Below are 20,443 nucleotides of genomic sequence, written 5' to 3'. Positions count from 1 at the left end.
CCAGTCTTCAGATTCAGTCATCGCTGTAGATGCCTTCATGATTTAAGTGTTTGAGTTCACCAAAATAATTGCCACAATTATGTTAATGAATTTGCTGAAAACCAAAAATTGTTTTATTAAAAAATGTTCAAAAATAGGACACTTGTAGTAGCGAGTACCCAGCAATACTTACAACACTAAACTGCAAAGAATTCAGTTACATTCTGAATGTAGCTGAATACCTGTATTTCATTTAGATCTGTGTAACTCTTTTGATAGAAAATGTGCTTATTCCCTTCCCAGTGAGCTGGCCTTTTAGAGTACTATTTATCCAGCAGATTTGTAGATCTGGAAAGTTCCTATCAAAGTTGAGGAGATTTTGCAACAGATTAGATTCAGCCCTTCAGGGCAGCAACTTTGTTAATTAAAGACACAATGTGTAACAATCAAAATAATGAGAGCAAGCAGCCATGACTCCACTGTAAAGTGCTAAGATAAGGAGTCTAAATTGCTTGAGAATATTAGGGCTTGCTTGGGGTTTCTTCTTTCTTTGTTTCAATCAAATATATACCAAGTCCATAAGCTGCAAACTTCTTTAGCCTTTGAATTCCTCAATACCTTGTAGTCTAACAAACTTAGCCAAATGTCTCTCTTCCTGCATTCTGGATTTAATTTTTTTAATTTTTTTTTTAGTTGTGTGAATTGTCTTGGGGCAATCTCTTTGCAGCTATTAAGACCAATATTGACAAGGATCTCACAATGCCTTAACATACCAGTTTGATACATGGACCAAAAAAGGCGATGGTCAGCTTAAACTCACACACGACACCTCGGTCTACAATTGCTGCACGTGCTAACCTAACCAGAACTGCTCATCTCCCACAGGAGAGCACGTGGAGGAGGAACAGTGGAGGAAACTCTGGGTGTTTGGCCTGGAGTAAAAGAGGCTCAGGGAGAACCTTACTGCTCTCTACAGCTATCTGAAAGGAGGTTGCACTGAGGTGTGTTTGTGTCCTCCCAGGTAACAAGCGGCAGAACAAGAAGAATGGCCTCAGGGAAGTTGCATCAGGGGAGGTTTAGATATGATATAAGGAAATTTCTTCTTGGAAAGAGTGGTGAAGCATTGGAACAGGCTTGTCCAGGGAAGAGGTGGAGTCACCATCCCTGGAGGTATTTAACAGACCTGCAGATGTGGCACCTGGGGACCTGGTTTAGTGATGGATTTGAGAGCGCTGTGTTGATGGCTGGACTTGGTGATCCTAAAGGTCCTTTCCAGCCTAAACAATTCTGTGATTCCATGACTGTATTTCACATTAGCCTGCATGTCTAGTGTAGCAGCAAGAACCTCAATGACTGTTCTAGTACAAACCTACCCCATGTTCACCTATTAATTTATTCAGCCATAGCTAAAGTAGCTACACATATAAATTAAGTTTTTACCATCTAAAATTGTGTGGTGTGGCCATGGACTTAATGAACTTACCTTGGGACGTTGCATATGGTTCACTGTAATGACCATTGTAATGCAGCTGAGGTGGTGGAGCCATCATATAAGGCTGAGGCTTAGGCTAAGAAAGCAAATATCTTACTGTTACTTAAAAACTGATTATTCATTTTTAAAAGAATTATTGAATTTTTTTTAATACATAATGTATACCACTGCGTATATATGTATAATATTATATATAATACTATACACATAGTAATAATGCTTATATTATATTATATTATATTATATTATATTATATTATATTATATTATATTATATTATATTATATTATATACTACAAATAAACACATACAAAGTCTTAGTCTTAAACCATTTCTCTAAATCCACAATGTAAGTTTCTCCTTTGAAGTCATACAAAAAATAATTTAAAAACTAGGAACAAAACCTCAAAATTACACTGCACTAACCCAAGACTGTATCTTGCCATCTGACATCTAGGAGAGTCTCCTAGAGACATTGTTCAAACTGAAACCAGAAGTGCTTAAAATATTTTTCATTGCAATTGTTTTAATTTCACTATTTAGATATTACATAGCAGCTCCTCCTACAAGTCAGAAACAGTATCTCACATACTAGACTCATCTTTTTCACTGCTAATTTCATTTCTCTGAGGGGAAGTAATATTTGACTCAAAGTCAACTGAAATCCATAAAAATGCAAACATAAATCTGCTTTCCTTACCATGGACATCCTGGATGAAGATCGTCTTCTAACAGGATTCACTGTAACTGGCTGAGTTTGTCTACAGAAGGAATTTAATGATAAGAAATTATTCTTAACAATAGCAAGACCTATTTCAAAAATCAGAAAGCACTCCCAAATTCAATTAAAAATCACTCTTAAATCACATTTTTGGGAGCCAGGCATGTGTTGGTCTTCCACGCAAGCCTCAATAGGAAAGAGCTCTGTGTATTAGCCACCCTCAGAAAGCAAAATCAAAAACCCAAGATCAAAAATATCTCAGTTAATCTCCTGTTCTACAAGTTGCCTGTTCTAAAAGTCAGACATAAAACTGTTTGGGGACTGTAACATTACAGATGTTACAGCATCTGTAAATCATTACTATAATGCATTAGCATTTGTATGTTCTAACATTGATGTTAATGGAATGAATTTTCATAATTTGTTGGATTGGCTCCAGGACATAAAGTTTAGAAGTCTTAGGTTCCTTTTCCCCCACCCTGTGCTCTGCATCTCATAGCAAGACAGGTCAAAAGACAGCATGATACAAATGCAGGGACAGGTATTTTTTAGTGAGAAAGATGTTTTTAAGCTCACCCTTTGGGAAGTGAAGGACGAGAAAGGATTGGAAAGCGTGGAAGGGAAAGAATGAGGGAAGATTTCTGAGAGCCCTCCTCAGGTGGAGAGTCCAAGGAGTCTCTAAAGACAAGGTATGTACAGATTTAGAAAAAAACCCCTGAAGATGATACAGGCATGCAAAAGACAGTTTTCAGCTAAGGACCAGATGACAAGAAATCTTAAGAGAAGAAATAACCAGAAAAGTTTTTTTGAGGACTTAACCTGACATAAAATCACATTGTGGTTACAATAAGTAATCCTAGAGACAGACATTTAATATAGAACTACAGATCTGAGATTATTTAGACAGAAATGCACAAGTCCCATGAACAAACTACTTCTACCAATGCTTCTTATCACTCTCAAAAGACAGACAAGTTTACAAGCTTTGAGGTATGAGGTTTACTCTATTTCAAATTTATGTTACTTCTCAAATAAATTAGCATTATACTTGATTATCTTTCCACTGGCCTCAGCAGATATCAAATATCTATCTTTCCATGTATGAAGAGGAGTGAAACATATGGAAACCATGCTTTTCCAGTGATAGAATGCTCACTGTGTCTAATTCTCTACTCTTTAACTGAAGAAACTAAACTGAAGGAAAGCTGCTCCAGTAAAGTAGCTCAAATTCCAGCCATTGATTTACAAGTTGGCAGCCAGCCCATTTAAATTTAATTTGATGAATTGTATTAAATTTGCTTTGCACTGGTGCTACTTGAGCTATCCAGATTCCATGGATATCTAAAGAACCACATACCTCTGAGCTGTCAATCCAGCACATTTCAGGAGTGCTTCACATACACTGCCCGCCCTTTTAAAGCCTCTCGTGTCCTTTCAGAGCAGCTCACCCAAACACAGGCCAAAACCCTGCTGCTTCCAGCAGCTCACAAGCCACAGCAATATTAGACCCCAAAGCAACTGAAGTCTCTCACAGCACTGAGATCCAGAAGCAAAGGCCAAACATTATTACTTATGGTGAGATTTCAGCACTTAATATTGTCTTCTGTTATAAATCACTATGTATTTCAAAAACTGGTGGAAACTATTTTCTCAAAAAATATTAAGAAAATGAACCCAAGTAATCTAAAAAGGACAGTAAAGACTTTACAGAGGGAGTGGGAGATTTCACTTCCCAATGAAAGCTGCAAGGGCATCAAGAGTTCTGCTAATGTACTCTACTTACAGGCTGCATTTATTTAGTCTGTAAAATTTGTGTCTAGCCACACACATCCTCCACACATATTTTGCTGTTTCCATATCTTCCTGCCAAAAAAACAAAACCCAATATTTGCATTAAGTCAAACATTCATCATACCCTTTACTTGCTTTCAGAAAAGCCACTGAATTTTTTAAGATTAAATTACCATTGGCCAACTTAATTTTAATGTAACTTTATTAATGCCACCAGGTTTTCCCTAAAACTCTACTTTGCAGAACCAAATATACACTCTAGTCTAATAATTTTCCTAGACTTATGAAATTTGAAAGTAGAAGCCTTTTGTTCAAGATACTTATTAGCTGTAACACTAATACAACTTATAGTTTAGGTTGTCATAAGATTGTCAACAGCTGCCTTTTGACAAAAGCAGCTGGTAGATGCTGAATAAAATGAATTCTGCAAGGAATGCCATGGCCCACTCCAGTAAAGCTCTAAGGCTATATTTATCTTTAATTGCCACTGACTCAAGTCAAAAAAGCATGCCAGAAATTTTGCTGGAATGGATGAACATTTTTTATGACCACATAACCGGACACTTCAATGTACTCAACATAAAAAATCAAATTTTTAATGCCTTCCCATGGAAAGCTGGCCAAAAGCAGTGTTATTACATTTGACTCACTCATACAGCTCAAAGCTGCTAAATATATAGATAGCAGGTTTTAAATCATCAGTCTTAATTTTGTTTTTCTTTAATGATAACTTAGAGAAAAAAATAAAAATGTACTCACAGTTTGGAACTGAATTGTCTCTTCTTTGTTTGCCAGTTCTAATGCGAAAAAGGATTTATTGTGGGACATGTTGGCAATATCATGCCACCTGCAGACAAAAGGCACAGGATATGACTGGACAAGCTCTGATTTTCAAACCTCAAAAAATGCAACTGCAAACCAGAACTACCATCAAGAATGCGGATAAAGGAGAGGGGAAGAGGAGGGGCAGACACTGATCTCCTCCATCCTGTGACCAGTGACTGGAGTGAGGGAATGCCCTGAAGCTGAGTCAGGGGGGGTTTAGGTTGGACATCAGGAAAAAGTTCTTCACCCAGAGAGTGGCTGGGCACTGAACAGGCTCCCCAGGGAAATGGTCACAGCACCAGCCTGACAGAGTTCAAGAAGTGTTTGGGCAATGCTCTCAGACACAGGGTGTGATTCCTGGGGTGTCCTGTGCAGGGGCAGGAGTTGGACTCCATGGTCCTCATGGGTCCCTCTCAAGACACTATTTGCTATAAGTCTATGATTTTGTTAAATACTATTTTATGATTCTGTGAAAAAGCTCATTAATCTATCTGAACAAGTTGCAGACCATCACTTCCATACCATTAACGGCTGCTGAAAAGAAAATATGTATGTGACTAACTCTTGGTAAGATGTAAATATGTAGAGTAAGATTATTACTTGTCTTCCATTTGAAATTCTTCCAATTATTGCAAAAAAAATCTAATTTAGACAAATTTAGTCATCAGTAAATTGTAATGTCCAATCTGCTTGAAAGCAAACCCTACATTCCAGGGAGAAAAAAATCAAACCTCCACTAAACAAAGCCTTTAAGGCATTATTATGGATATTTTCTAGAACTCTTACCCATTGACAGATGAAAAAAATTTAGATTGCATGAAATATATTTATTCTTCTTCTTTTTAAAAGCAAATTTAACTTGAACCATTAGTATTATGTTAGTGTAAATAAAGTCTGTATCACAGATTTATTAAAATAATATTCTGCAGTAAACAAACGCGTTGAAAAAGCATGACCTGCATATAGGGCTGTCTCTAAAGGTGTTTATATGACTCCCATTTTCATTACACAGAGGTGTCTGTTGGCATTTTCCATAGCTATTGCCTCATGTATATACGAGGTAGAGAAACATTAATGTCTCCATTCTGATGTAGAACAAAAATCCCTCAAATTTAAGGCCTTGGTTCATAAGCCTTTGTGGGCAGAGCTATGAAATTACCAGCATAATCCAGTCTTTGTAAATCACACTAATGAGTCATTTGTCTGTGCTTTATTGCCACCCAAATAACATGATATTGCTACCCGTGATGGAATTGCCCACAGTCATGCAACTAACAAGCCAAAAAGCAGAAAAGTGGATCCTGAAATTGGAAAATAAATACTTTCTGATGCTTCCGAATGTGCAAATTTTTCTCATGTTTACAGACACTGCATGCACAATTCCTTGAGAATTTATGTGAAATGCATGCACAAAGCTTTATTCCTCTCCCTGTGCATTTGGTAAGTACAATTGTTGCTTAATGCTGTAGGAAAGCAGAGCAGACAATTAAAAAGAGCGCAGCATCAGCTTTCCTATCACAGCTGAGACAGAAATTCTTCTGAAGGACATTTAAGAGTTGTGAATTTCTAAATCCTGCTAAACAAAACTACTGACAGAAAGAAGCAAAGCTGCCTACTTCCTCTAATCCCAGAAAATCACCAGTAGCGAAGTTTCAGCAACTGCTGGACCATAGGATTTCAAGATTTCTGTTCATATTCAGTCAAAAATTCAATCTTAGAAGATAAAGTTCACTAAGAATAAATCCTTTCTTGCTTTAATAAAAACTAAATTGTTGAGACTCATTTTATAAAAAATCTCAATTTCTTTTTCCAATTTATTCTGAATTCTGCCCAAAGATGCCCAAGCAACAAATCAGAGCCAGTGGGAAGCCATTTTATGTGAAGACTGAATTTTAAGTGTTTAGGTAAGTCAGAGCTCTGTCTACAATTTATAAGAACATTCAATAATAAACTAAAACAATGTATGAATCCAAAAGAATAAAACATTATCGTATAACTCTCCACATATAGTATATGAAAAGAACTTCTGGGCAATTTCACAAATGAATATTTGTATATGAATTGATGTGACAATCTCAGGATTTAAGATGCCCTCAGTGCAGAGAATTTCTCCTTTTTGATTCAATAAATATTTTGCAATGTAACTGTATATTAAATATTCAGGTCTTAGAATGAATCTGTCTTAAAGAGATTCATTTTGCAGTTACTGCATTGAGAAATTCTCACTGGCTTCAGTATTCACTGTAGCATGATGACTACAAGACTGTGAACAGGTTTATCAAATGCATAAATACACATCATATCTAACAGTCATTGACGCTTGTGAGAAACAGACTTAAAATGTGAAATTCACTAAGATATTTTATGAAAGAACAATACTAACCTAAATACAACAGGAGGACGACCATTTTTGTGTTTCACAAAGATACCATCAAGACACGCTCCAATGAATATGTCACTTCCTTGGCTGTCCTGTAAAAAATTGCAAAAAGAATTATGCAAGTAGAGAAAAAAGTCTTCAAAAGAAAAGTGATCTAAGAAACAACTGCTTTTATTAATTCTGAAGCAGAAAATTATGGGTGGATTGGGGGTTGGGTTTCATTTACTTTTGTCAGGAAGTAACCACTCTAAACAGGGAGAAAAGGGCAATTAGACAAAGATCAAAACCTCATTTACCTTGGCAGGATAGGTCTCTTCACCATAGCCCTCCATTCTTTCCACTTCTTGCATATATAACATTTCTGCATCAGGAGGAGTAAGGCCTCTACAAATAAAACAACAATCAGCTAATGCTGCCACTAAGAAAAAATAATCTTTTTTTACTCTGAAGGACACGAAAAGCATCCCCAGGACACCCAGGCAACCATCAAATCGTGCTATTTCTGTCTGTACCAATGGCTGATGCATTTGGCTCAGCCTCACAATCAACATTTCAATTCTAATAACTTCTTTCTCTCTGGCACCTTTAGGGATAAATGGCAACAAAGACTACTAGTGAATATTACCATCTCTACTAATGGCAGACAATTATCCCATTCTTGATCAAATCCAGCACTGTATCCATGTTTCCTCACTTTACCAGAGGCACACATGTTCAAGACATGAATGTCTTCTACATTGCTATAGGGAAAAGAGGAAGTCTGGCACTTTACATTTCAGAAAAGACAGTTTCATCTTCTAAATGCTGGCTATTTTACTGTAATACTTTGAAAGCATGAGGACAAGATCTGTAGGTAAAGGTAGAATTCTTTATAATTAGTCCAACTGACAAAGACAGCTTTCTCACAGACTTGCAGTAGTATCAAAGGGCTTAAAAGTTTGTGTTTACCTACCCACCAACATACCTCAGTTACCTCATAAAATATATAATTTCTACTTGAAAAAGTCCTGTCACGCTCATTGTTATGTCTCTCAATACTTTTTCAATCAAAAATCTCCAAATTTCTTCACTTTTTCCTAATGGCATGAATATTAAGTTTTCTTTGCTGAACCTGAGCCAGGCAATCTTGTTACAAGTGCCTTTTAAACATAAGTGCAACTGCAATTTTCAAATTGTTGTTTTAAAACAATTCAGGGGAAAATATTCAGTATTACTCACATAGTCACAAACATTTTTCACTAATGAACTGATACAGACAACACAACTTTCTTTTGTCCTGGACTATTGCACCTTAGCTCCCTTCTACCTAAGATCATAACTGTGCATTCTGGCACAGTTACTGTCTCTGCATTTCTCCTGCCTTTAATACTTCCCAATGTTGTTTATCAAGAAATATTCTTACTGGGGTCAGAAATTCACATGAACAAGAGTCAGAAACATGATACAGGTGAAGTCACACCTATTTAATTGTGTCCCGTATTCTTTTCAAGCTGAATCCTCTAATTTATTTTACTAAATATTCTGTTCCCTGTGTCATTTTCATTCAGCAGAAGCTCTTGTAACTTTAATACAGATGTATCAGAGAAAAAACTCATTCAAATGGGAAGTGAAATTAGTCCAACTGCATTTCAAGATTCCCAACTTTCTGAGCTACAGAAGCTACTGAAGACTGAAATTAAGCATTGAAGAGCTTTAGATATGTTACCTGTACTTCTGATGTAGCAAGGCAACTTTCTGTGTTGCTTCTTCCAATATTTTTTCTTCTTGTAGCCAACCCTTAAGATAAAATAGCATTTGTGGAATGAAATGCAAAAAAATTCTACAAAATCAAATGGTTATAGTTTCTTTACACGTGTAAATCAGCCCTTGACTCTAGCCTTGGAGCTTAGATGCTGTAATATGCACAAGTATACCCCAAAAGCATAAGCACTGTTTTGAAGTGGTTTTACTCTCTCTCCCATTTGTACCTTAACCTTCTTTTCAGTGTAATATAAAATAAAATTGAAAAAATCTTACTACATCTTTGTTTCTGTGTAATATAAGGTGTCATATCTCACTCCAATCTCAAAGAAAACCTTTACTTAAATTTGACAGCCCAGGGAGCAGTAAGAAAAATGGATCATGGAGGTTTCCTAAAAATTATCTGCATTTACCAATTTTAAGAAGGATTTAAATTTGCCAATTTAGTAATTTAAAGGCACCAATTTAAAGAAAGTACTTACCACTGGAAATAAAGCAAATCGTTGTAGAAACTCCTGAGATTCATACTGATCATAGTCTCCAAAATCCGCTAAAAAAAAAAAAGTAGTCTTGGATTCAAACACTTTTAACAAAATTATTCAAAACCCAACTAATTGCAGCAGGACCTCCAAGTAGCAAACCTCCATTCCACTGAACTGTAATCATAAAGCAAAACAACAGAACAAACCAACCAATAATGTTTATAAAGAGAAAAGGTCAAAAAACTCCCATCTTTTTACCTTGTTCAGAATGATTGGTAACACGCCTTGTGGATTGAGAAGAAATGATAAAACAATTAATTTGGAAGCTCCTTCTATGAAAAGGGAGCACCTCTGACACACTACAACCACACAACTCTTGAATTAAAGCAGTGTTTAGAATTAACCTATTGTACAGATTTTAAATACAGATCATTCTTGAAACAGCAAGCACTGCTTCTGCTGATTCACCAGCTAAAATTACTAAACCTATCTGGTATAAACTACTTCAGTAATGGAAGCATATCAATTTAGAACCTGTGCTTTTTCTGAGGTATTTTTTCCCTGTGTTATCAACATATACAGTTCATCTCTTATACAGGAGTAAGAAATGAAGGTGAAAGATAAAAGGATGAATATTTTCCATCTGGAAAGAGGGTTATATTGAAAGACTTCTATAAACAACTCACTTGAGCAGAGAGATGTTTACATTGTCCAAATAGATACAAATAACACAGCAAGATTTTTTCAGTTGAAGGCCATTAGAACCTGGCTTGGATTAAACAGATTCACTGTTATATAAACAAAGTATTAAAACAATTTATCCTACTCCACTGGTAACCACATTTTCAAGAAAACATAATCACCATCTTTATTGAGATGCAACCAATGCATATAACTAAATAAATTTTTTAAAAAATCTTTGTATATATGTTGTATATACTGCCAGTGATTTTAAGTCCTGTTCAATTTTGGCAGTTTTACAATTACTGTTAGATGTACTGAAGTGGCATTCACTGTGAATGATATACAAATAACAGTATACAAACACACTAAACACAGCTGTGGCCATTACAAACTTTTGGAAGATTCAGTATCAGACAAAAACACGTTGCAAGGAACACAAACATGATCAGTGCAGACACCCTCAGGACTGGTGTAGACTCCATCCCATCTGACCCTGGCCAGGAAAAATGAAGTTGCCTTTTCATACAGGTATCACTGTATGAAATGTGTTTTCAGGAGTGATTTGAACACAAGAACTGCTAACAGTCTTGCACACTAACTTGAAATAATCCTATGTGATAGGAAATTTTGGATAAAAAGTAGAAATACAAGTACATTCAAAGTTGCTTATTTATGAAAATATGTTAGGATAAAGAGCCTTCATTAACAGAAACAGAGGAAGGGTTTGTTCATTTAGGCAGACAACTGAAGCCTAAATGGAACTCCAATGTCTAATTCAAATCCAGCTCCTGAAACTACGTGTTAGATGCCCAGGTACACCTCTGAGGACTGCAGAGAAGTTCAGGGCCACTGATCCAACTGCTGATCTCCTCAGTCCATATGGCAAAGTCCTAAGGAGCAAACCCCTTTCATAACTTAATGAATTGGGCCTCTTGAGTGACATCAAGAAAACAGGAAAGAGAAAATATATCACCAAAGTTTCTAATGTAACATTAGCTAGATGGTAAAATTTCTTACTTACCCTGAACTGCCAAACCAGCCAGATGTATTGCTTGTTCCAGTGTGCAAGGAATGTTGCCTTCCAAGATATCTTTCTTTAATTGCAAGTAATACTGATACCTACAGGGAAAAGAAAAAGCTAACATGGGCTTCTTAATTTTTAAGAGAGAGTAGAAGACTATGCCTGCATTTCCTATTCATCTCTGCATTGCCCACTTTGAGTAGAGGGTAGTCTTCCTCATCTTTTGGACTCACTGCTTCAAGGCCTTTTCAAACACCTGCCTCCCTTAACTTCCATATATCATTCTAGAATCAGTGATCTTAAAGAACCTCTACAATTTCTATCTACTACCAAACCCTCTTCTCTTTTTTTTTTTTTCCTCTTCCTTCCTTAAAATTTTTGTTATTGTCTCTTTACAACATTCAGTAAACTGCTGCTGGGTTGCTGCATTCTCTTCCAATAGATCTAACATTCCCTCAGTCCCAGTAGGGATTTTCATTTCTGCATTACAATTCCTGAGTACATTTTGTTCTCACTTTCAAGGCACTTTTTTTTTTCTTTTAATCTATGCTTCTCCTGCATCATCTCTTGTACATGCAACCACTACTACCTCTACTGTTTGTCCACAGTCTGAGCCACTATGTGCCATATTTTTTCTGCCTCTTTCAGCCACCCACAGAACTTTCTATCTGGAGCCCAAAACACCTCAAAATTGCCAGTACAGCTACACCAACTTGGACACAGAGGACATTTGTCCTCTATAAGTCTAGTTTTTAAAACTTCCTCATATTAAGTACGTGCTGTAATTCATTCAGTGATTAGAAAGGTCAGGTAAATGCCACATAAATTTTATTCATGATATGGATAGCTCTCTTCCATCACTGTTACTGCCCTGTTAAATACACTGATAATTTATAAATATTGTTTAGACTCTTGGGCATCCTACTACAAAACCCCAGTATATCATATGACAGTACACAACACACCCAAGAACAGCTGGAACTAAACTCAGACCTTCAAAAAATGGAAAAGAAAAAGCCCAAGGCATTTGGGGAATGAGTCTTCCCAGTCAAGAAGCAGAAGGTAAGCTCTTTCCATAGAACTGCTATTAACACCACCTCAACAGAGCACATCTCTTTTTAGCTATAACATTTCCTGGTGGACATTAAACATACAATTTGCTTGAACATGTTCAATCTCATTTATATCAAACACGCATGCAAAAATCCACAGATTTCTGAGACTAACCTAGACTCTTACTATCAAAGTACCATCCTCTAAGACACAAACATAAGACTGGCACATAAATTCCTGCTTTCTACCAGGTAGCACACTGCCAAGTTTTTGTTAAAGCTCTAGTATAAACACCATATTCTTTAAATAAATACCAGAGAAGACTATTTAAGGTTTTTCAGGTAATTTAGCTTCCCAATGCAACACCTCGATCTTACTCTAATGTATTCTAGTAAACTAACACAGAATCTGAACCAGAGATTTTTGAGCCACTAAAATTACCAAGATATAGCACAAAAGTTTAGAGTTTAAAAAAAAAACCTTCAAAAATTACACATAAACCCAAAAACTAAATCTGTGAAGGACTGAGTTGTAACAACAGCACCAGTGTCTGCACCAAGAGATCTGCAGCTGGTGACCCTGAAAAGCTTTCACATCACAATTAGCAGGAAAGGTGTCTGGCAGGGTATTTCAGGAACAGAGACAGTTCCATGTAACCACAGAATAAATTAAGATGAAAAGGACCTCTGAGTGATCATCTGCTTCAACTCCTCACTCAAAGCAGGGCCAACTTAAAGTTTCAGCGTAAATGGGTTAGTTAACACAAGCACATATTTTTGAAATAACAATACATGTTTGTAATCCAGCTATGGGTTTTGTACCCAATTGCCAATTAAAAATAATCATTAAATCAGAACTGTACACATTAAACCATTAGCAGCCAATGTACAGGCCCATAGGAATAACTGGCTAGTATATATATATATGCTCAATTTTACTTTTCCCCCTGCAGCCAGCAACAATTACGTGATGTTGCCCAGTTTCACAGTAGAAACATATACATAACACCAGAACTAACATACTAACATCCATATTTATGGCTCATTGATATGCCTATGCCAAAAAAAAAAAAAAGAAATCACAAGCCAAAGTAGCCTGTAGTGCCAATGTACTGTAAGATAAGAACAGAAAGTACTGAAAGCAAAACAAAGAAAGCATAGATTAATAAAATCTGCAAGTGCTTTGTTCCAGACAGATATCCATGAAAACAACATATGGATCTTCAAAACAAAAAACCAAAGAAACAAATTTAAAAGTCAAGCAAATTCAGAACAAATTCAAAAGTCAATGAAGGGACTAAAACAATTAAAAGACTGACCATGCAGGTACGCCTGTTACTTAAAACAGGTTTGAGCAGATTCCTAAGATCACAAAATAGTTACTTGCTTGCTTAGTTTATCACATTTTAATTATTCCAAAGATAAATTAGAATACAGTTTGAACATAAATTCTGCCTAAAATAGTTTTCATTTCTATAAAGGTAGGGGAGTGGAAAGAAGATGACTTTTAAATAAACTATACATTTCAGAATGTTGAGAGCAAATTTATAAACACATAGAAGTTTATACTATGAAGTTTACCTGGTAATCTCCTGCTGAAGCTGAGAAACAGTAGGCACATAGAACACTACTCCAAAATACACAGTTGGCTCCAAGGCATATTTGTCCAGCTGCTTTTTCAGAGGCTTGTCCAAATCTACCCATCTGCGCTGATTCTGCTTATTATAATACCAGAGACTGAAATAGGTAATCTGAAAAAGAGGTGTTTCAACGATGAAAAAGTTAATATTGTGATATTAGATAAAATATACTGTATGAGAGTCTTGATACTTAGAAATAAATGTTTTAAATCACTGAGCAAGGCCATGGGTTATTGAAAACTTCAGGAACTGCAGAGACATTTGCCATAAAAAGCAGAGATCACCTCCAGATAACCAACCCAGGTACATAAGGTCCCCCACCTAAAACAGTACCAGAACTACTCTTTATTTGGAAACAGTTCATAACTCATAACTCTGTTGTGGCCATTCACAGATGCTAGCAGTAGGCATTCATGTGTGACAGGAAATCTAAGGGAAATGGGGAAGACAAATGGAAAATGTCCTGGGACAGCAGCAGGGCAAAGCAAGGCTCCTCTGGGGACCTGGTAGGCTCCCAGGGGATGCTAAAGGACAAAAGAGTCCAGGACAGAGGGCTGGGGTTGTTGCACACACAGTCAGCTGTCAGAGCTCTAAGGAAAATCTGGAACCCCATGAGTGGACTCTTCATCCTGTTTAGACTGGAAACTAAGATGTGTATATAAGAATTTTCAAATGTGTACATGGGCGAGCTTTGCAGGAATGTACTGAAGTGGCCTTTTTCTCCTAAGAGCTGTAGCTCCCCAATAAATTTCAAATCTGTTCTCCACAATATAAAAATGCTACAGCTTTTGAGAAAGCAAAAGTAAATACTTCTTTTACTAGGGAGGCAATTTTTCCATGACTAGTTGACAGAAATTATTGATTTAGAGAAATCATGATAAATACTCCCTCTGCTTTATAAAACTCTTTCCTTAAAAACTTTATTTTGTGTAACTTAAAAATGTCTGAAAATATGTAAGGAAAAATATTGGATTAAAGGTGTTGGCAGTTCTACAGTTTCTAAATACATTAAAATTTATGTAGCAAGGACTTGGAGAATTTTCATGTCAATACCTACAGACCTAATCGGTAATTCTTAACATTCACTTATCTCTCTCCTTCAGTTAAAACACTTCTAATTATGATATCTAGTTTTGCTATGATAATGACATGAATATTTTCCAATCCATATCTGCTTGCTTGTCCAGAACTGAGCTAAATAAGAAACATGGGAGCAGATTTTAGTCAGTTTAAACATAGTGGAGAAAATTAAATTTTTGTGGGTGACTCTGCAGTATGGATTTAGAACTGTACTGTGGAGCAAGTGAAAAATACTCTGATCCAGATTCCTTCTGAGAGAGGATCTAATAAAAATGAGGTTGTGTTGCTCAAGATGCTGTCCAGTGGGATTTTGACCTTCCAGGGGTGCCGTCCCTCAGCCTCTCTAGGAGGTCTATTCCAGTGCACTCTGTATTTTGTGTTTTGGTTTGGTCAGGAGTGGCCCACTCAGGCAAGATATCTTCCTGCTCTGCTGTATCTGCTCCTCTTCCTGCTCGTGCAGTGAGCCATGCATATGCTTTAATGAGCTCAGCTTTTGCTGGGCAGCTGTCCTGTGCTCTTTTGTCCTTCAGCATCCCCTGTGAGCCTACCAGGTCCCCAGAGGAGCCTTGCTTTGCCCTACTGCTCTCCCATGTCATTTTCCATTTGTCTTCCCCACTTCCCTTAGATTTCCTGTCACACATGAATGCCTACAGCTACTAAAAGAAATATGGCTCTGAATATAAATAATATAAACAACACATTTGTTATTTCCTAGTCCAGGCACACAAAGTTTGCTGACACCATAAACAACATTTTATTTCTATTCTTCAATGCCCCAATCATTAGGTGACCACCATCACCCCACGGGCTACTGTGAAGACAGTGGCTCCAATTCCATAAGGTACTAGGGAAAAAAAAACCCAACAGTAGAACCACAGAAACACCATTACAAAAGAAATATCATGTTCACTGCAATATCATATGATAAAAAGGATAAAATGTACTGAATGACTGACTCCTTCCTGCAGACTGAGTAAGGAAAGGAATGTGTGTAAAAAGGTGTGTTTCTCTTTCATCCCAAGACTGTTAACGGCATGCAAGCAGTCACAGGAGCCAAAGTCAGACCAGGATGCTGACATTCTGCTCTGACCCAGCCCAATTCTCTGACAGGACAACCACATCAGCCTCGGGCTGGGCACTAAAATGTGGAACCACAACATTCTGGGCAAGGGCAATGGCCATGGCAGAGACTGGAAGCAAAGGGTAAGAGCTACAGCTGAAAGTTTTCTATAAATGCTATCACACAAACATATTTGTAAGCCAACTGAAAATACACCCAAAAACAAGTACAGCAATTGTTTGAATAAACTCACTTGCAGCCTTGGTGTACTTAAACCTCACAGAAGCACGGATGTATAACAAAGGTGAGGAGAAGAGACCACAAACATTGCCACTGTTACAAACTCTCTGATTTAAAAATACTCCTGGTTCTACTCCCTGAATTTAAACTGAATGTATAGACTATTTTTAAGGCATGATGATCACTTGAGTTGATCTATTTCTTGGAAACATTGACCACTTTTTCTTGCCTACACATAACTGAGTATAACAGACTAAGAAAAATGTTACCACATTTTAAAATATCCTCTGGAATCCAGCATATCTTTATACAAGCCATGCAAAATACTACAGACCAAAGCTGGTCTTCTGACTTCTATGCAAACCTTTCACTTCACTTCAAGGGCAGAATTTGATCCTGTGAGTTTTCAGAGGAGCTTATGCACCCTGGAATATTCGCACTGATTAAAATAGAACCCACTTTTATTCATTGCTAAAACATTTTATTATTAGCAGCTCAGGACAACATCCAGTGCTAAAAAGAATGTCATGACATAATTCTTAAAATATGTTAAGCTGTTAAGATTAACACTACTTTGAGGTTCGGTTATTTTAGTGACTTATTCATGACCCAACCCCTCTGAAGAAAATCAAACAGAAATAAAAGGAACATATAATTTCTGCACAGTTAATTTCTACCTACTTGCTTTCTGACACCAGAGACAGTAAATATTTTTGCATAAAATTTCAAGAGCTATGAAGAACACAAAAGTACCAAAAGCCCCACACAGTATCCACAGCTCACAAGCTGGAGGGAGTGACTTCATCATTGAGGTCACCCAGACTTCCTCAGCTAAGCAGAGGAGTTTCTCCAGGTATGAGTGCCACAAAACTACATTACTGCAGGTGACTACACTAGATCCTCTGGCATGACGTGCAGTGAAAGTCAGAGAAGTGGGGCTGATCAGCCTAAGAAGAGACAAAGTAAAATCTTACTGTGGACTTCAATTGCCTAAGAGCAGGGCACAGAGAGAGAAGACAGAGCCAGGGTCTCCTTTGAAGTAATCACGGCACGTATGAGAAGCACTGGGGACAAACTGCAATGTGGGAAATTCCAATAGATCAGGAAAAAAATTTCACAACAAGGCTAGCCAAACATTGGAACAGATAGCCCAAAGAGGTGTCAAATCTCTATCCTTGGAGGCACCTGGGTGGTAAACCCAGGCAACCCCTGAAGCACCTGATCCTCCTGAGCACAGGTAGGACCACGCAAATCTTGGAGGTCCCCTGAGGCATGGCAGTGTTCAAAATTTACTTCAGCCTTACATATTTAATAATATAATTTCCAGGTTATTTCCATATCCTGTACTATAAATCTTACAAAATATGTCATAGATTACCAAGAGACTGGTCAATACAGTGCCTTCTAATTAATGCATTTGGTTACCTGCCTCAAGGGTACCTGAGGAATTCCCATCCTAAGATCTGAGGCAAAAAAATCAGAAAAGATAAAACAATAGTAGAAGAATGCAGTCAAAATGTATTTCCAGGCTTTTCCTCTTTTACAAACTGTAAGATTTCCCTGATCAGAATGCTGAGAACACCTTTCCTTCTTGAAGGAGAAGCGCTGCAGTCAAACTCATAAAATCCCAGTTAGGCCAAGGGCTCCACCACATCTAGCTTTATTATATGCTTGGATACAGAACAGCCCCTGCTATCAGGACAGCACAGTTGAAATAAACCACTGGAGGACTGGGTCAATAATCTTGTAATAAGCACAACTGGCAGATACCAAATGAAAGCTATTCCCTACGTCCAGTGTTAGGAGCTACAGAAGGAGACAACAGGCCTTGAAAATTCTCCAGAAACTCCATTCTTATCACAACAGACAACCTCCTCCACAAAACTTTCCAGTCTCTACCTAAAAAAGGACTTGGAGCAGCCTGGACCAGCCAATGTACAATATCCAAGATTTCCTGGAAGTGGTGGAGAAAAAAACATCTGTGACTCCCATCATGTAGCAGCCACTAAGGAGAAAGTTGCACTTCTCTAATTACTACCATGACCAATTCTTCTGGCAGAAATAGGAGGATCACTGACATAAATCCCTCCCTTTCCCCCCACATTGAAGCTATTTACTGCAGGGTACTTTTGTCTATACTGTTTTTGCTGTCCTAGCACTGACAAGCTCTTCAACTGTAGCTGCAGGAGGGAATATTTAGCAGAGTAGCTATATGAACAAAGAGACAATTTATTCTTAAATCTTAGTTCTTTCATAATGGAAAAGTTTTTCCAAAACTCACACAATTATTTTCTCCTAACTACTCTAATATGGATTTCACAAATGCTATTTAAACAAAGTAATTGCCAACTATAGTTTAAAGCCAAACAGAAGGGATAAAAAATAAATAAGCAAATCAATATATTGCAAGGCAATCTGATGTATTCTAACTTATTCTAATGTATCACTGTACAAATTACAATACACTGTGTTTTACACCCTTCAAATATCTTGAATAAACAATCTTCTAACAGGCAAGGAAGATTCTACTCATCAGGACATTTGACAAAGGTAAGCTGACTGATTTACAAGCTAAAGAGCCATACACCTTCCTATTGCACAGAAAACGTTATGTCCAAGGTATATTATAACCTCTGGCAGAGATAAGTCAGTTATCAACATGACTCAGAAATGCATAAATATACTTTTTTGAAAAAATCATGTTACTTTTCTCCACCACTGTTCAAGGCTCTGAGAAGGATGAAGTCACATAACTGCTTTTGACTTCACCTTACACATCAGTGACATTAGAAGAAGTATCATGTTCCCATTCATCAGAGGTTTACGTTCTGATTGGTTTACTAAAAGGAAAAGCCAAATTTCAAAGAAGTCTAAAAATACTAAACAATAAGCTAATGCCTTTGCTTCAGAAGTAAAGAAAACCTCTTCTGTCAAAATTGGTATAAAACTGTACAAAATTGGTATAAAACTGACATGATGATAAACAAAATGCAATTAAGTGGCATATTCAAATTTTGACTTAACTTTATAAAAATGCTAAGGAAATCAGGGGCAGGGCTTCCTAATTGCCACTATTGTTTTCATGGAAAAACCTTCATTTTGTGCTGCTCAGTATATGACTGACTGCAAACCCTTTATCAGAATGTAAATCTTCTTTCCTTCAGAGGAAGGAAGAACTACAATAATTGAACTGAGGCAGTTACTGATTTTTGCCTAACTGCTCTGTCCTCCAATTTCCCTTGGTTCCTAAATTACAATTATCACACTCTTATAACTAATACTTATTTCAGATGGATTCAAATTTGCTTTTCAATAAAGCAGCATCTTTTAAACGAATCAGATTACACATGGAATACTGGCATCCTTATACATATTTCTCCATGTCAATTTCTCCTTTCCTAATAATAAGGAAAATCTGGTTGAGAGAGGCAACCACAGAAGTTCAAGTACCAGCACTGCTTCTCCTCCCTATTTCTACAAGCATCAGCTAAAATGTTGTCAGACTTTGATACAAGACATAAACATAATTATGTTCATGATCCCTCTGTCATGACGTGGCCCAACTGTCATTTGTCAGACTATATGGTTACTGATACATAAAGACATAAGAATATTTATGGTTGCGCTTGGTCTGATTTTAAAAACACTCTTTTTATATGCAAAATACATTTAAGAAACCACCACAGTGAATTAAAGGTATTTTTTATGTTTTCTCCAAAAGAGAACTGATGTTTTAGAATTCAGAGCAAAGTTTTACAGCATAGTTCAAGCATTTCCCAAGCACTGTTTCAGAACTTTGAAGTTATTCAGGATCCAGATAACCTTGGTTCCTTTTCCTCTGCATATCCAAAACAAACACAGGAACTTCCATATGCACAACACATACACTCCACAGAAGTTCCCTGCCATTGGTTCTTATTCTTGCACTCTCCCACATATCTGCAGTTAAGTCAGACTCTGCTTGTACACAGTAGCAGAATTTGCCCCTGCTCTCTGGTTTAGAGGTGCTGTGTTGTTTAGAAAACAACAACAAGAAAACAATAAGAGAAAGGCACCAGTTATAACATCTCCTGCCAAACCTAGCTAGCTGATGTACTAATGTACATTGTAGCTATATTACAATGTTGTAAAAAATCTCTATATTTTCAAGGATTTCATTTGCATACTCATGCCTTAGATGCAAGATAAGTACTGTTGTACATACTTTTTAAAGTAGTTAATCAGCAAAGATCTCAGCATTTTTTCAAAATTTGTGAT

General features: G+C 36.9%; 1 protein-coding gene across 5 annotated transcripts in view; it reads right to left on the bottom strand.

The window, feature by feature from the left end:
• PTPN21 (protein tyrosine phosphatase non-receptor type 21) overlaps positions 1 to 20,443 on the bottom strand; it is a 44,231-nt gene that overhangs the window by 16,440 nt on the left and 7,348 nt on the right. For 3 of the 5 annotated variants that reach the window (XM_064715648.1, XM_064715647.1, XM_064715645.1), the window contains exons 3-13: positions 13,748 to 13,917; positions 11,115 to 11,212; positions 9,410 to 9,477; positions 8,893 to 8,963; positions 7,484 to 7,571; positions 7,191 to 7,279; positions 4,742 to 4,829; positions 3,975 to 4,054; positions 2,768 to 2,869; positions 2,171 to 2,231; positions 1,463 to 1,547 (exon numbers count right to left, since the gene is read on the bottom strand). In XM_064715648.1, the coding sequence (XP_064571718.1) occupies positions 1,463 to 1,547; positions 2,171 to 2,231; positions 2,768 to 2,869; positions 3,975 to 4,054; positions 4,742 to 4,829; positions 7,191 to 7,279; positions 7,484 to 7,571; positions 8,893 to 8,963; positions 9,410 to 9,477; positions 11,115 to 11,212; positions 13,748 to 13,917 (1,000 nt within the window). The remainder of the gene's footprint in view (positions 1 to 1,462; positions 1,548 to 2,170; positions 2,232 to 2,767; positions 2,870 to 3,974; positions 4,055 to 4,741; positions 4,830 to 7,190; positions 7,280 to 7,483; positions 7,572 to 8,892; positions 8,964 to 9,409; positions 9,478 to 11,114; positions 11,213 to 13,747; positions 13,918 to 20,443) is intronic. The other 2 variants (XM_064715650.1, XM_064715649.1) reach the window with 1 other exon arrangement.

The sequence above is a fragment of the Zonotrichia leucophrys genome, chromosome 5 (assembly GCF_028769735.1).
Source record: "Zonotrichia leucophrys gambelii isolate GWCS_2022_RI chromosome 5, RI_Zleu_2.0, whole genome shotgun sequence".
In the NCBI taxonomy this organism is placed as follows: domain Eukaryota; kingdom Metazoa; phylum Chordata; class Aves; order Passeriformes; family Passerellidae; genus Zonotrichia; species Zonotrichia leucophrys.
This window is presented reverse-complemented; position numbering and strand designations above follow the sequence as displayed.